At 46.8% G+C, this 13513-nt stretch overlaps 1 protein-coding gene across 1 annotated transcript in view; it reads right to left on the reverse strand.

Annotated features, from left to right (window-relative positions):
* LOC147748846 (uncharacterized) overlaps nucleotides 1–13513 on the reverse strand; it is a 295887-nt gene that overhangs the window by 153213 nt on the left and 129161 nt on the right. Inside the window, exon 4 of the mRNA XM_086964138.1 lies at nucleotides 3852–4016. Within this exon, the coding sequence (XP_086820264.1) occupies nucleotides 3852–4016 (165 nt within the window). The remainder of the gene's footprint in view (nucleotides 1–3851; nucleotides 4017–13513) is intronic.

A 13513-nucleotide genomic window follows, 5' to 3' on the forward strand; every position in this document is an offset into this window, starting at 1 on the left:
TGTAATCGCTGTAATGTCATAAAACTCAATAAAAGCGTTTGAACAAAAAAAGATGACATGCACAGCGTGTGTAGTCAGAGCACTGACAGGCAGTGCTCAGCTTGAGCAGGCCCTCCTATGGGGCCTCCTCAGACTGTTCTCGCCTTTGAGACCTTTCTGCTTTGCCAGTGGTTTGCAGCGATGCTGCAAGGCCTTCCCAAGGCTATGCAGCATGGCTAAAGTGAATCAAAAAAATGCCTTTGGTTCAGCTGCCTGCCTCCTTCTGTAGACGTGTACACCACGCATGCGTTCACCTACAAAATGATGCTGGTGTTTTTTTTTATTAACTTATCTGAATCGGATTAATTTTTTTTAAAAAACGTGTTACATGTTTTTATTTTTTATTTTGGAGGGGTGGAAGCAACACAATGATTGGAGAGTGGGGCCTGGCGAAAGAAAAATGAAGGATAGAAACAACACGGGGACCGGCAGAAGCAACACAGGGGGCAAAGTAAGAACGGAGGATGCAGGCGAGGGAAGAAACAAGGATAGCACAGAGGGGTGGAACACACAGTATGGACCGAAGACAAGCAAATATGTGAGAGGGAGCAATATGGAGCGGGGCGGGGGTGGGGGGGGATGAAAACCTAAAGGGTGAAAGAGAGCAACATAGAGCACATAGGGCAGAAGAGAAGTACACAGGGAGACAGCTGGAAAATACACGAACTCTCATGGAGTGCTTAAACAAAGAAGAACGTAGTGCTTGCAAAATAAGCAGTGGAAAGACCCAAATAATATGTCCATGCTCCGGGAGAGGGACAAACACAAGAAGAGGAAGTAAAGCACACAAGCTGAAGCGAGCATAAGAGTGCGGACAACACAGGCAACCAACGGTAAACAATGGGGAGCTATATGCCCACTGTAAGCTGACTATACATCTTTCAACAGACAGCACGTGCAGAGCCTAGTAGGCTATACACCACACTTACATGATGCTTGACCACACAGGACCCAATCTGGCCCTGTGAGGACTGTCACATTGTGCATGCGACTCCAGTTCTTGTACGTTTCATTGGTAGAGAGCTGTGTACCTTGAGTGGTCCATGAAGCATTTTACAAAAGGAGCAGGAGGGAAATGAAACACAAAAATTATCTAATGATGTGTGCATGCAACAGATGAAAGAGTGTATGTGTTCTTCGTGAGCTTGTATGTGTAAGAGACTGAGTGAATGAAGACGAGTGTGTGTGTGCGTAAGCATATCAGTATATTTAAGTGTGAGCAAGAGACTGACTAGCTCCTCTTCTGGGCATATTGATGTTGAACATTTTAAGCCCACCTATGGCCCATTTCGTTGTAATTGTGTTGGTATTGCATTTATATAGCACATACTACCCCTGACAAAGTGTTGAATTGCTTTACGCTAGTCAGCATCTTGCTCAGAACCCAAGGTTAGTGGTTAAACCAGTGGTTGAGATTATTTTTGTGCTATCAAGAAAACCTTTTGAAGCATATATTCTGATTTCTTTGTGGTAGATTAAATTAGTAGGTGTTAGGTGTGATCATTTGTGGGTGGTATGTAAGGTCATGCAGATGTTTGGTGGGATTAATGGATAAAGTATAGAAGATCACTGATTGTTAGTTTGGAGAGGTTGTGATACATGAAGTCTAATACCAGTCATTTTGGAACCATCAATTGTAGGATTGTGCCCTTCCTAGACTTAGAGCTTTATAACAAGCACCGCGGTCCTCAGGACCGCCCAAACTCACGGTGGTTTTCCGACCACAGCCAACCCTGCAAGTCAACCCGCCATACTTGGAGTGTGGAGGTTGGACTGCCACGAGACTGCCGGTTCTGCCGGGATCAAGGATACCACTGCGCTGTGGTCTGTCAATGGCCTCAATATGCTGGTGGTGCCGATGCCAGCAAACGCCGAGCATATTCTAACCTACATATCCACCCCCCTTTTCATGGCGGTGAGACCACCTTGAAAAGGATGGCAGACATGCCGAAAAAAAAGCTGTAACAGGTATCCCAGCTGGATCTGAGCCTAGGGGTGCATGCGGGGGCACATGTTGTGCCCCCCTTCAATTGCAGCCCGTTACTGCATGATGTGGCATGGTGCAGATATTGTGAGATCTGAGCAGCTTTTTACCCTGCTCCTGCGTTGTTACTCTCGAGTATAAAATATGATGATAGGTCTTCTTGAAAGGGACATGATGGAAAAAAGAAGATAATGTTGAATTCTAGAAAGATGGTATGATAAATAATAGGCCACATTCTATTTCATTTCCTAAAGTACCTGTTTCACTTATGTCTTTTTTACATTTTTAAGGGGAATTCTGTTAAAAAAAACATTATTTTGCTAGCATTTTTTTATTATCATAGTGCAGGTGCTTTACTCCTGAGGAAGTAATTGCAAAAACAACAAGTGATGGACCTAATGTGGATCAATGTCACACATTCCCCCAGTCAAAAGATCTGGGCCCAAATCCATCGTTTTTTTGCACTCCACACCACCCTGGGTTAGACAATGGCGATATGCAAATCAGCTCTGACCCTGTTGCCCCATGGGAACAGTCCAGTCCAAACTACAAAAGCCATGTCCTTCCCAGAACAGAATCAAGCATCCGAGGACCGGACCGGTTTCGAGGTAACACCTCTCATCAGCCCGGCTAGCTTGACTCCAAGTGGTGTGGAGTGCCTGGGACCCACGTCTGGGCATCCCCAGCGCACTTAGGGCGGCAATTGCAAAAACAACAAGTGATGGACCTAATGTGGATCAATGTCACACATTCCCCCAGTCAAAAGATCTGGGCCCAAATCCATCGTTTTTTTGCACTCCACACCACCCTGGGTTAGACAATGGCGATATGCAAATCAGCTCTGACCCTGTTGCCCCATGGGAACAGTCCAGTCCGAACTACAAAAGCCATGTCCTTCCCAGAACAGAATCAAGCATCCGAGGACCGGACCGGTTTCGAGGTAACACCTCTCATCAGCCCGGCTAGCTTGACTCCAAGTGGTGTGGAGTGCCTGGGACCCACGTCTGGGCATCCGCCCTGATCCACATTCAGTCCATCACTTGTTGTTTTTGCAATTACTCCTGAGGAAGGTCAGGCCGTCTGTCTTATGCCTCAGAATGTTGGAACATTACGTGCTCCTTCAGTGCCTTTGCTTTTTATAAACGTTATGTAAAAAAAAGATGTAAAGTGCACTATTTTACCACATTTCAAACATTTTCTCAGGGGTTTCACACAAACCTCCATACTTTCAAGCCTTCAAACCCCCAAAACCTCGCTTGGCCCAGTCAAGCTCACTCACTTCTTGAAATTTGAGCACGCGCTACACCTGAAACTTTCAAACCTCCACAGGTGCCACTGTAGTTTGTTGCCTTCCCCTCGCTTTCGTTTCTGTGCAGCAATGAGGCCAATACTTGATGTGCTTGGTGTCCCTGCCGTCAGTGCCTGGTTCAACAGACACTTCCATCAGTGCCTCCCATCGGTGCCTGTTACAGAAGCACACTCCTCTGTGCCTCAACCTTTCCTATCCGTGTCGCACCAAGCAGCCTCTTGAACCTCGCATTCAACTCTGTCTCACTTTTCCGATTCAAGTGTTCTTCATTTTCTTAATATCATTATTTCATAATGCAGCCCCTTTACTGCTCTTCATCCACCCCTATGGCTCACTATATGCACCTATACCATCATGGCCTCACCCTGTAGCTTCCGCACATTAGGAACACACTTCACACACTATATACTCTGCATCAATCCCTCTCTACCCCCCACTTCGATACGTTACTCAGCTGTCCCCTCAGTCCTATGTCAACATGTGCCTAAAGCTGCTGTGCTTTCTCTGGCCTGCGGGTACCTTGGAGCTGTACCACTCCTCAGACTCCAGCTGAATCTTCACGGCAACATTCTCGTACTGGCTGCGGAAGTCCCGGAGTGCGGTGGTCAGATCGAGATGTCCGGAAGCGCCAATATTCGTCTCACACCAATCGCTGCCACTGGTCGTACGTTGGTCATATAACTCCTGGACAACATGGAGAACATGCTAAATATTAGATGGCTTACAATGACATGCAGAACACGACAAACACCATATACTAACGTGCTTAAGTAAAGCACATAGGCACTCTGCATCAATGCACCAGCAAGGTCAATTTCACAGATGTACACCAGCTGGCAGAAAATCAGCCACGGGTGTGCAAAAATGTACACCATAAAATACAGACTAATAAACAACACAGAGAGGTGCACCGACAGGTAAACACTTAAGGATATGTGCACCAGGAACTACGCCGCCACCGGCAAGTGCACAAACAGATACAACATACCCACCTGCACAGCAGTTACTTCATAACTCACAGATGAACTAGCAATTACACGTTCAATAGATATGTGCACCAACAAATACACAATGATGGGTAGGTAAACCATCAATTTTACAATTATACACATGTACACCAGCAGCTACATCCTCCAAAGGGCCAAAAACAGGTACAGTGTTAATTCGATGTGTATAAGCAAGCCCACAATGCATCTAGAATGATAAGCATGTTCAATGGGACAGTTAGATGTACCAGCAGCTCCACCGTGACTGACTGCGATGAAGCCAAGATCAGTTGAAGATGCAACTAGTAATGACACATCATATGCAAGTCTAGGAACTTTGGGGGTCATTAGGATGCCGGGCCGGCGGTGGCGGTCCTTCCGCCATCACACAGGATATTCCCACCGCCGAATTAGGACGGCTGTGGGAATCCCAAACTGTCCCCGGCAGACGGAAAGTCTGTCCGGGGACAGGCACCGCCGTAGGGATTAGGATATCCCTTTCCGCCTGTCCACACAGGCGAGGTTGGTTTTGGGGGCCCATTGTGGGTTCCCTCTGTGTTGGGGGGTGCACTGGGGGTGTACCCATGGTACCCACAGTATTTCCCTGCCACGTAGTGCAGGGAAATGCACAGCATGGCATTTTTAGCATTGCGTATGGTGCAGCAGCCAGCAGCAGCGTCCGCAATGTTAAATACTGGAGGGCACATCCTAATTGCAGTGGTGGGACCGCCGCACGTCTGGCGGGCGGTCCCAGCACCGCAACGATAGCAGACGGACTGATGTCCACCCGCCATCGTAATGAGCCCCTAAGAACGCCTTAGTAAGCTGCAAAGGCAAATCATGCATATTTTACTCATCTACATTCTAACAAATTTAAATCTGCCGAAGAAGAAAATATGTGTGTGAGTAAACGTTTGAGTAGTGCATTATGCCAACTGAATACCCTCAAATGCTTATGCAAATTTATACTGGGATTTAACATTAATGAAGAGAGCAGTTGTGAGAAGTAGAAACGTGTGTCTTCACAACAGAATGAACCTCTAATTCTGCCTGCCAATGCATCGTAACTCTAATCTAGTTGATAAGGGATAAGATCGTCATTTTCACTTGGAATTCCACCTGTATACCAGTGACACACATCTAGACATCAAAGTACTAGAAGGTGATGGAGATCATTAGCAACAAACTTACTACCCTAGCCGCCTCCAGAGTTTGATGTCATCCAGTGAGGTAACGTACGCTCCAAGAAAACCAATGTAATAGGTTTCACCCTGGTGGATCCCATGTCCGCACAATTCAAGTGACCATCATCATTGGGCACCAGCAACGACAGATCCTACTGTAGACCTACATTTAATTAGGGGTGGGCGGCAAATTCAGTTCCGTTCGCGGATTTTGCAAAATTTCGGCAATTACGCGTTCTGAGCGGAACGCGGAATTGCCAAACATTCCACGATCCGCGGCGGAACGGAACTCGTGGGCAAATATGCAGGGCAGGATTCCTTCTGGCACGATGCTCCTATCACAAAAATCAAACCTCAACAGGAAGTACTTACAGATATAAATAAAGCAGGTGCCCGAGTAGCAGCTCAAATGCGGTAGCGCTTTAATCAGCCCAAAAAATGTGTGAGCTGGGTTGAGGCTGGGCAGGTGTGCTTTCTCCCCATATCTACTTGCAAATATTAGCTGTGATGCCTGATGGAGGTCTTTGCATCCATGAGTTTCTCGAGCGCAATCCCTGTGTAGTTCCTGTGACCAGGAGGTTCTTTTTCCTCATCTGCTGCTCTGATCGGTCTCTGACCTTTTATTAACAAGAGGCATGTGAAATGGCATAGACGCCCTGCCCATTTGCCCCGCCGAACACACACTAGCCGTATCTAAGTCTTCCCGCCCTTTAACCACTATGATGGACAGCTCAATCAAGGGACCCTGGCACCTTTTGGGGCGGTGGCAAAGTTACAGACACACATGGTCACTGGAAACAAGTCTTCTGGCCCGTAGCTGTAGTGTAGGAAAAGGTCTATACATTAACCCAAGGAGGTAGCACTTACTGATGATTAGCCAGCAGAAAGTACTCCTGTTGAGTAAAGGTATTTCACAACACGGTGGCATCTTCTTGGATAAATATTATGCAGGGCAGGATTCATTCTGGCACGATGCTCCTGTCCCCCAAATTAAATCTCAACAGGCAGCACTTACAGATATAAATAAAGCAGGTGCCCGAGTTGCAGATCCAATTCAGTAACACATTAATCAGCCCAAAATATTTGTGAGCTCGGTCGAGGCTGGGCAGATGTGCTTTCTCCCCATAACTACCGTCAAACATTAGCTGTGAGGCGTGATGGAGGTCTTTGCATCCATGACTTTCTCGAGCGCAGTCCCTGTGCAGTTCCTGTGACCAGGAGGTTCTTTCTCCTCATCTGCTGCTCTGATCGGTCTCTGACCTTTTATTAACAAGAGGCATGTGAATTCGCATAGAAGCCCTGCCTGTTTGCCCAGCCCCACACATACTAGAAGTATGCAAGTCTTCCCGCCCTTTACCCACTATGATTGACAGCTCACTCAAGGGACCCTGGCGCCTTTCGGCCCGGTGGCAAAGTTACAGACACCCATGGTCACTGGATACAACTCTTCTGGCCCGCAGCTGTAGTGTAGGATAAGCACTATACATTTACCCACGGAGGTAGCACTTACTGATTATTAGCCAGTAGAAAGTACTCCCATTGAGTAGAGGTATTTCGGAACACAGTGGCATCTTCTTGAACAAATATGCAGGGCAGGATTCATTCTGGGACGATGCTCCTGTCCCAAAAAATAAACTTCAAAAGGAAACACTTAGGGCCAGATGTAGGTCGGTCGGTAACGGCCGAAAATCGGTATTTTCGGCCGTTACCGATCGGTAAATAGGTGATAGGTATGTAGGGGACATTATTTTACAGAATCGGTAAAATTACCGATTCGGTTATTTTACTGATTCTGTAAAATAAAAAAATCGGTAAATTTACCGAATCTGAGCCACCCAGATGTAGGTGGGACTCTTCAGAGTCCCAGGACCCTTACCTAATCGGTATTTTACCATCAAATCCAATTTGATGGTAAAATACCGATTCCGGTGTGCATGCACATGTGTGCATGCACACCTATGCCATGTGACAGGCAGACCTGCCCTTAGGGCATGTATGCCTGCCACATGGCACCCGAGCCTGTTTTGGGGGTGCCAGAGGGTGTCAAAGTGACACCCCCTGAACCCTTGTGAAAATCAGTATTTACCGATTCGGTAAATACCGAATCGGTAATGCCCATTCATTCCTATGGGCTTCAAAGCCCATAGGAATGAATGGGCATTACCGAATCGGTATTTACCGATTCGGTAAATACCGAAATCATCCGAATCGGTATTCCAGCACATCTGGAATACCTACATGTCCACCCCATAGATTTACTGATTTTTAATTACCGAATCAGTAAAATTCGGTAATTAAAAATCAGTAAATCTATTTCACCTACATCTGGCCCCTAGAGATATAAATAAAGCAGGTGCCTGAGTTGCAGCTCAAAATCGGTAACGCATTAATCAGCTCCAAAAATTTGTGAGCTCGGTCAAGGCTGGGCAGGTGTGCTTTCTCCCCATATCTACCGTCAAACATTAGCTGTAATGCGTGATGGAGGTCTTTCCATCCATGACTTTCTCGAGCTCAATCCCCGTGTATTTCCTGTGACCAGGAGGCTCTTTCTCCTCATCTACTGCTCTGATCGATCTCTGACCTTTTATTAACAAGAGGCATGTGAACTTGCATAGAAGCCCTGCCTGTTTGGCCCTGCCCCACACACACCAGCGGTATGCAAGTCTTCCCACCCTTTACCCACTATGATGGACAGCTCACTCAAGGGACATCTGCGCCTTTCGGTGCTGTGGCAATGTTACAAGGTCACTAGGCAGAAGACAAGAAATAAGTCTCTGCGAGCATGCAGAATTCCGTGTGCTCGCGGAGATTTTTTGCCATTTCACGGAACTTTGCGTCGCGCAGCTACTCAAATTCTGCCCACCCCTACATTTAATACCTAGAATGGAATGTAACTACAAATGTTAGTGCTTGTCATCAGACATTATTATTCTATGTTTAGTGACAATAACTACCTTTGGCACATTGGAATGCAGGAGGGGTGTCCTTGCTCCTTCATATGCAAACCCTTAAATTAGGTGATAAGAGGGCATGGTGCAGGTCAATTACACATATAATGCTCATGTATTGTTATAGCTAAATTATATGGCCTGCCATGGAACCTTTGTATTTATTGACAAACTGATAAGGATATAATACAACTATTAATAAAGTCAGTTTGAAATTTGTTCACGAAAAAAGCAGAGTATCAATATTGTTCTTTAAGTTCAAAAGTTAGTTAGTAAGTGTTATTAAAATTTTATTGACTGAAAGCGCATATCAATACCCCACTGGAATAAATCAAGCTTATGCTTATCTAGTTGTCACTTAAAATGATCAATAAGAAATATGCTGAACAAGAAAATAATTTTGCCAAAAAGAACTGTTTCACAAATGGAGATTGTGGAAGGGAACATGACTCAGAAAAGCACACCCAAAATCAGATGAGATACTTAATGAGTGTTGGAAAATATCAGAGTTATATAAAGAGTTACAGGATTGTGTATCAGGATCTTCTGAGTATAAGTGGGTTTGAGAGCTGTGTTTCCTTTTGTTAGCTTTAAATACATTAGAAACTGAGCTCACGCTAACATAAACAGTGTTTATCCTCTTCCAGGGGCCGTCCGACGTCAAGGTGGGAATGTGCGGAGGACGTCCGGGGCCATCCGTTCGGTACACGCGTGGAATTCGCCCCGCACGGCGTGGGAAATTGTGCGCTTCGAAGCAGCTATACTGTCCTCCGTCTTGAATTGATGTGATATTGTAATACACCACATGATGACTACTACTGTTCTAAATAAAGGATTGTAAGCTTTACACAAATAAATGGTAAATGTTCCCAGAGATTTATCTCACTCTATTCCTAATCAAGAATATCCCAACTGTCCCAGGCTATCATTGTACAATGTATTAATTACAATGCTTGAATAAACTGTGAGAACAACTGAACCCAATGTAATAGTACTATGAGAGAATCCTCAAATGTATTCTGTAGTAAAATTTTTCTTCTGGCTTATTCCTCAATGGTACATTTCCTGAGAAACATGTACTTGTGCAGTAATGTAAAAAAGCATTGGCTAAAGTCCTATAAAAGGACCCATTTTTCTCTGTATCCTGGAACCGCCATTTCCCATTATCACAGGGTGAATCTATGCCGGAATTCTTATAGAAATTTGCTAAGTTCTTTGTACTTATGATTTGTATGCTTTGCTACTAAGATTACTGGTGACATATTTCCTATAATTTGCATATTACTTTCAGATATACATTTCCAAACTTTAACCTGTGTCTGTCATTCTTAAAATGAGAAAGAGGGAGAGAGAAATGGGGCACAGGGAGGGAGAGCAAAAGAAAACAAAGCAAAAGAGAATCAGCTAAAAGTAGAGATGTAGTAGGGAGAAAACCAGGCAGTGAAGAGTAAAAGAAAGTGGAGCTAGAAAGAGAGGAGACAGAAAGAGAAAAAGAGAAAGCTGAGGGGAGTAAAACAGGGGGGTGGGTCGGGGTTAGAAAATGATAGAAAGAAAAAGAGGAGATAGATAGCGAGATGGACGGCTTGTCCACCTCTACTCCTGAGGTGACATGCAGGAAGCCCAGCGTCATCATAAGAATATTTGAGGCCCGAGTATGACCTATTTTGGGGCCCCTGTTTTATGGTTTAAATCTTTTATTGATTTTCAGATAGAAGAAAGACCCCAACTCCTTAGAGACATTGCGATACAGACACCAAGTGTTGCTAAAGATAGCATTACCCAGTAATATTCATGGAGCGGATCTGCGGAAGAAAACATTCAGCAGGGGCTGAAGAAACAGATCAACATATAGAACCCTGGCCCCACCCACCTCCCCCACTCCCTACCCCCCCTCGTCCACCAAACAGAAAAAGGAAAAAGGGAAGAGAAAAAAAACCCAGCAAAAGCACAGAGTGTTATCGAGGCCTTTTGGGGTTACGCTCCTGTGGAATTTGTGTGTCAGCGAGGCGGAGAAGCCTGAGGTATCGTGGACGTGTCAGCTCCTGAATTCAGTGATGAGTAGCGTCAGGAAAGGACGCCACAGCTCCGGGAACTCCACCCCCTGCCTGCTATTGTGAGTGTTAGCTTCTCCATTCCTAGTATCATCCACAGCCTCTGCTGGGGAGAGTGCCAATGTGCCAGTGTGCCAGTATATTCTGGAGGGCTGCTCCCAGGACAATGGCAATTAGTCGACCCCTTCTGGATTTCAAAGGATACGTTATCGGGTTGGGGAGCCCCGGAAGGAGGAGCTGTGTATTGAGATGTTTAACAACAAGGGGTGGTGATGGACAGAGTCTCTGAATTAAGCAGAATACTCTCACCCAGTCAAGAGATCAGGGCTCACTGCCACATCAGGATTCAAGCAAGCCGGGCCGACGACGGCTGAAATGCCAGAAACCGGTCCCCGGAAGCTTGTCTCCTTTCTGGTGAAGAATTGGCTTGGTAGTTTGGTCTGCCCTGTTCCCATGATGCACTGGGCCAGGGACAGACTAATTTGCATATAGCCAGGTTCTGAGCTGGGATGGTGCAGTGAGCTAAATAACGGTGATGGATCAAGCCCTGATCTTTGGACTGGGTAAGAGTGGTCTGCTTAATTCAGACACTCTGTTCATCACCACCCCCTTTTCTGAATCGTGTATTGAGATGAGCGTCTATGTCATCCAGGATTGGGGTCCAATATGGTTGTATAGCGTCACAGCTCCACAAAAGATGCTCTAGGGTGCCCACCTTCCCACAACCTCTCCAGCACAGGGTGCTTAGATGGGGGTCAAACTGATGAAGACGCTCTGGTGTATAGTACCAATATGTGGCCACTTTGGTGAGTGTCTCAGTAAGCCGAACGTGATATGCTGAGTGTCGAGCCCTATAGGAGATGCCTTCCCATTCTTTGCAGGATAGTGTCCTACCCAGTTCCCGCTCCCAGCGTGTCCGAACTGCGTTGTATGTTAGTGCAGTAGTCGTTAGTAAGTGTTTATAGAGGTCAGAAATGAGCTTTTTATCAGAGGAACGGGTAATCAGCCATTTCTCGTATGGGGTCAAGAGACGTTGAGCACCAGGTTTAACCTGTGGCTGAAGGGCCCAGTGCCTGAGCTGTAAATAGGGCAGTCACTCTATTTCTGGGATGCCATAGTCTGTTTTGAGTTGTGGGAACAGGATGATTCCCTCTAAGTCAAATAGGTGTCCAAGAGATTGACACGGGGTGGGGCGCCAGTTCGCGAAAGCCTTAGGGCCCACGCCTGGGTGAAAGTCAGGATTGTTGAACAGCAGCGTTAGAGGGGAAGGGAAGGACATCAGCTTGTGGGTGGTAGCAGTGCGATCCCAGGCCTCCATGGTCGTGCTCGTCATATAAGACCCATATAGATTGGGTGGCCTATGCGTCTTCCAGAGAAAGGGAATACCTTGCTGGGGCCTGCCCGCTACCGCTTGGTCTTGGAACAGCCAGTGCTTTTCAGATTCCAGTAGATTCCACTCCACCAAGTTGCGGAGCTGTGTAGCATAGAAGTAGAGCTGTAGATCAGGGACCCCTACTCCTCCTTGCTCCGGGGGCAGGATTGCGATTGCATACTTAAACTGCAGCCAAATAAATCATGCCAAGTCCGACTGAGTTTGCTGGATCCAGCCAGCAGGAGGGCGCAGGGGGAGGGTCTGGAAGAGATAGAGGATCTGGGACAGTACAGTCATTTTGGTAGCTGCTATTCTACCCAGCCAGGAGAGGGGGTGATGTTTCCATTGGCCCAGTTCTTTTCGGATGTGGGTGCGGAGCCTGTCGTAATTGGCGGTGATAGTGGCCTGTATGGTGGAGCCGAATTGCTCCCCTTGGTATGGGTTTGTGGAGGAGGACCATTGAATAGGATGTTTTTCCTGTGTGTGGGCTAGCGTAGTCAGGGAGAGAGAGATAGTACGTGCTGTTGATTTGTCCATGTTGATCTTGAAACCCGTGGCTTGTGCGCAGCACTGTAGTTCGACAAAGAGAGCCCTTAGTGCTTGGGCCGGGCTACTGAGAGAGAGCAGAATGTCGTCCGCAAATAAACTGATCGTATGTGTATCTCCACCAAATGTTATCCCAGTGATGAGGGGGTGGTGTTGAACTCTCAGTGCCAGTGGCTCCATGTAGAGCACAAAAAGGAGGGGAGACAAGGGGCATCCCTGTCAAGTACCCCTACCTATGGGGAACCGGGATGAAGCCTGACCAATAACTCGGATTGTGGCTTTGGGGGAGAGGTAGCAGTTAAGGATGCAGGTACGCAGCTTCTCACCAAAGCCAAATCGTTGCAAGACTAGTTCCAGATAAGGCCAATGCACCCTATCGAAAGCTTTCTCAGCGTCGATGGCCAGTAGCATGTATTCCCCCTCTGTGCGAGACGCCTTCTCAATGAGGTGCAGAACTCTCTTTGTGTTTTCGCTTGTTTGCCGTTGTGGTATGAAGCCCGCTTGGTCTCGCTCCACCAGCTGCGGCATGTAGGGTGCTAACCGGGTCACAAGGATGCTCGTGTAGAGCTTAATATCTATGTTGAGGAGGGAGATTGGTCTGTATGAGCTACAGAGAGTTTTGTCTTTCCCGGGTTTTGGGATGACTACAAGCGATGCCTCTAGCATTTCCTCAGGGATCTATCCCTGTTGTGTGAAGGTGTTGAACAAATCCAGCAACAGGGGGGCAACCTGGTTGCAAAAGGTTTTGTAGAAGGCCGCTGAGTAACCATCCGGGCCAGGTGATTTACTGGGTCGGAGCCGGGATATCGCTGCGATCACCTACTCCGTCCGTATAGCTCTATCTAAGTGAGCTGCCTGCGCTGGCTTAAGAGTGGGTATTAGTGAGGCCTCCAAGTAAGTAGAATCACCTGTGTATAACTGAGCGTAGAAGTCTCAAAAGGCTTCTGCGATAGCCACATCGTCTTCAGTAGGGTCACCCCCTGAGGGTCGGATAGCCTGAACCCCCTGCCGTTGTCAGACCTCTTGTAGTTTGTGAGCTAGGAGGCGGCCGCACCTGTCAGCCCCAGTGTAATTTGAGTGGTGGAGACGAAGAG

The sequence above is a fragment of the Lissotriton vulgaris genome, chromosome 1_1 (assembly GCF_964263255.1).
Source record: "Lissotriton vulgaris chromosome 1_1, aLisVul1.2, whole genome shotgun sequence".
NCBI classification, from domain to species: domain Eukaryota; kingdom Metazoa; phylum Chordata; class Amphibia; order Caudata; family Salamandridae; genus Lissotriton; species Lissotriton vulgaris.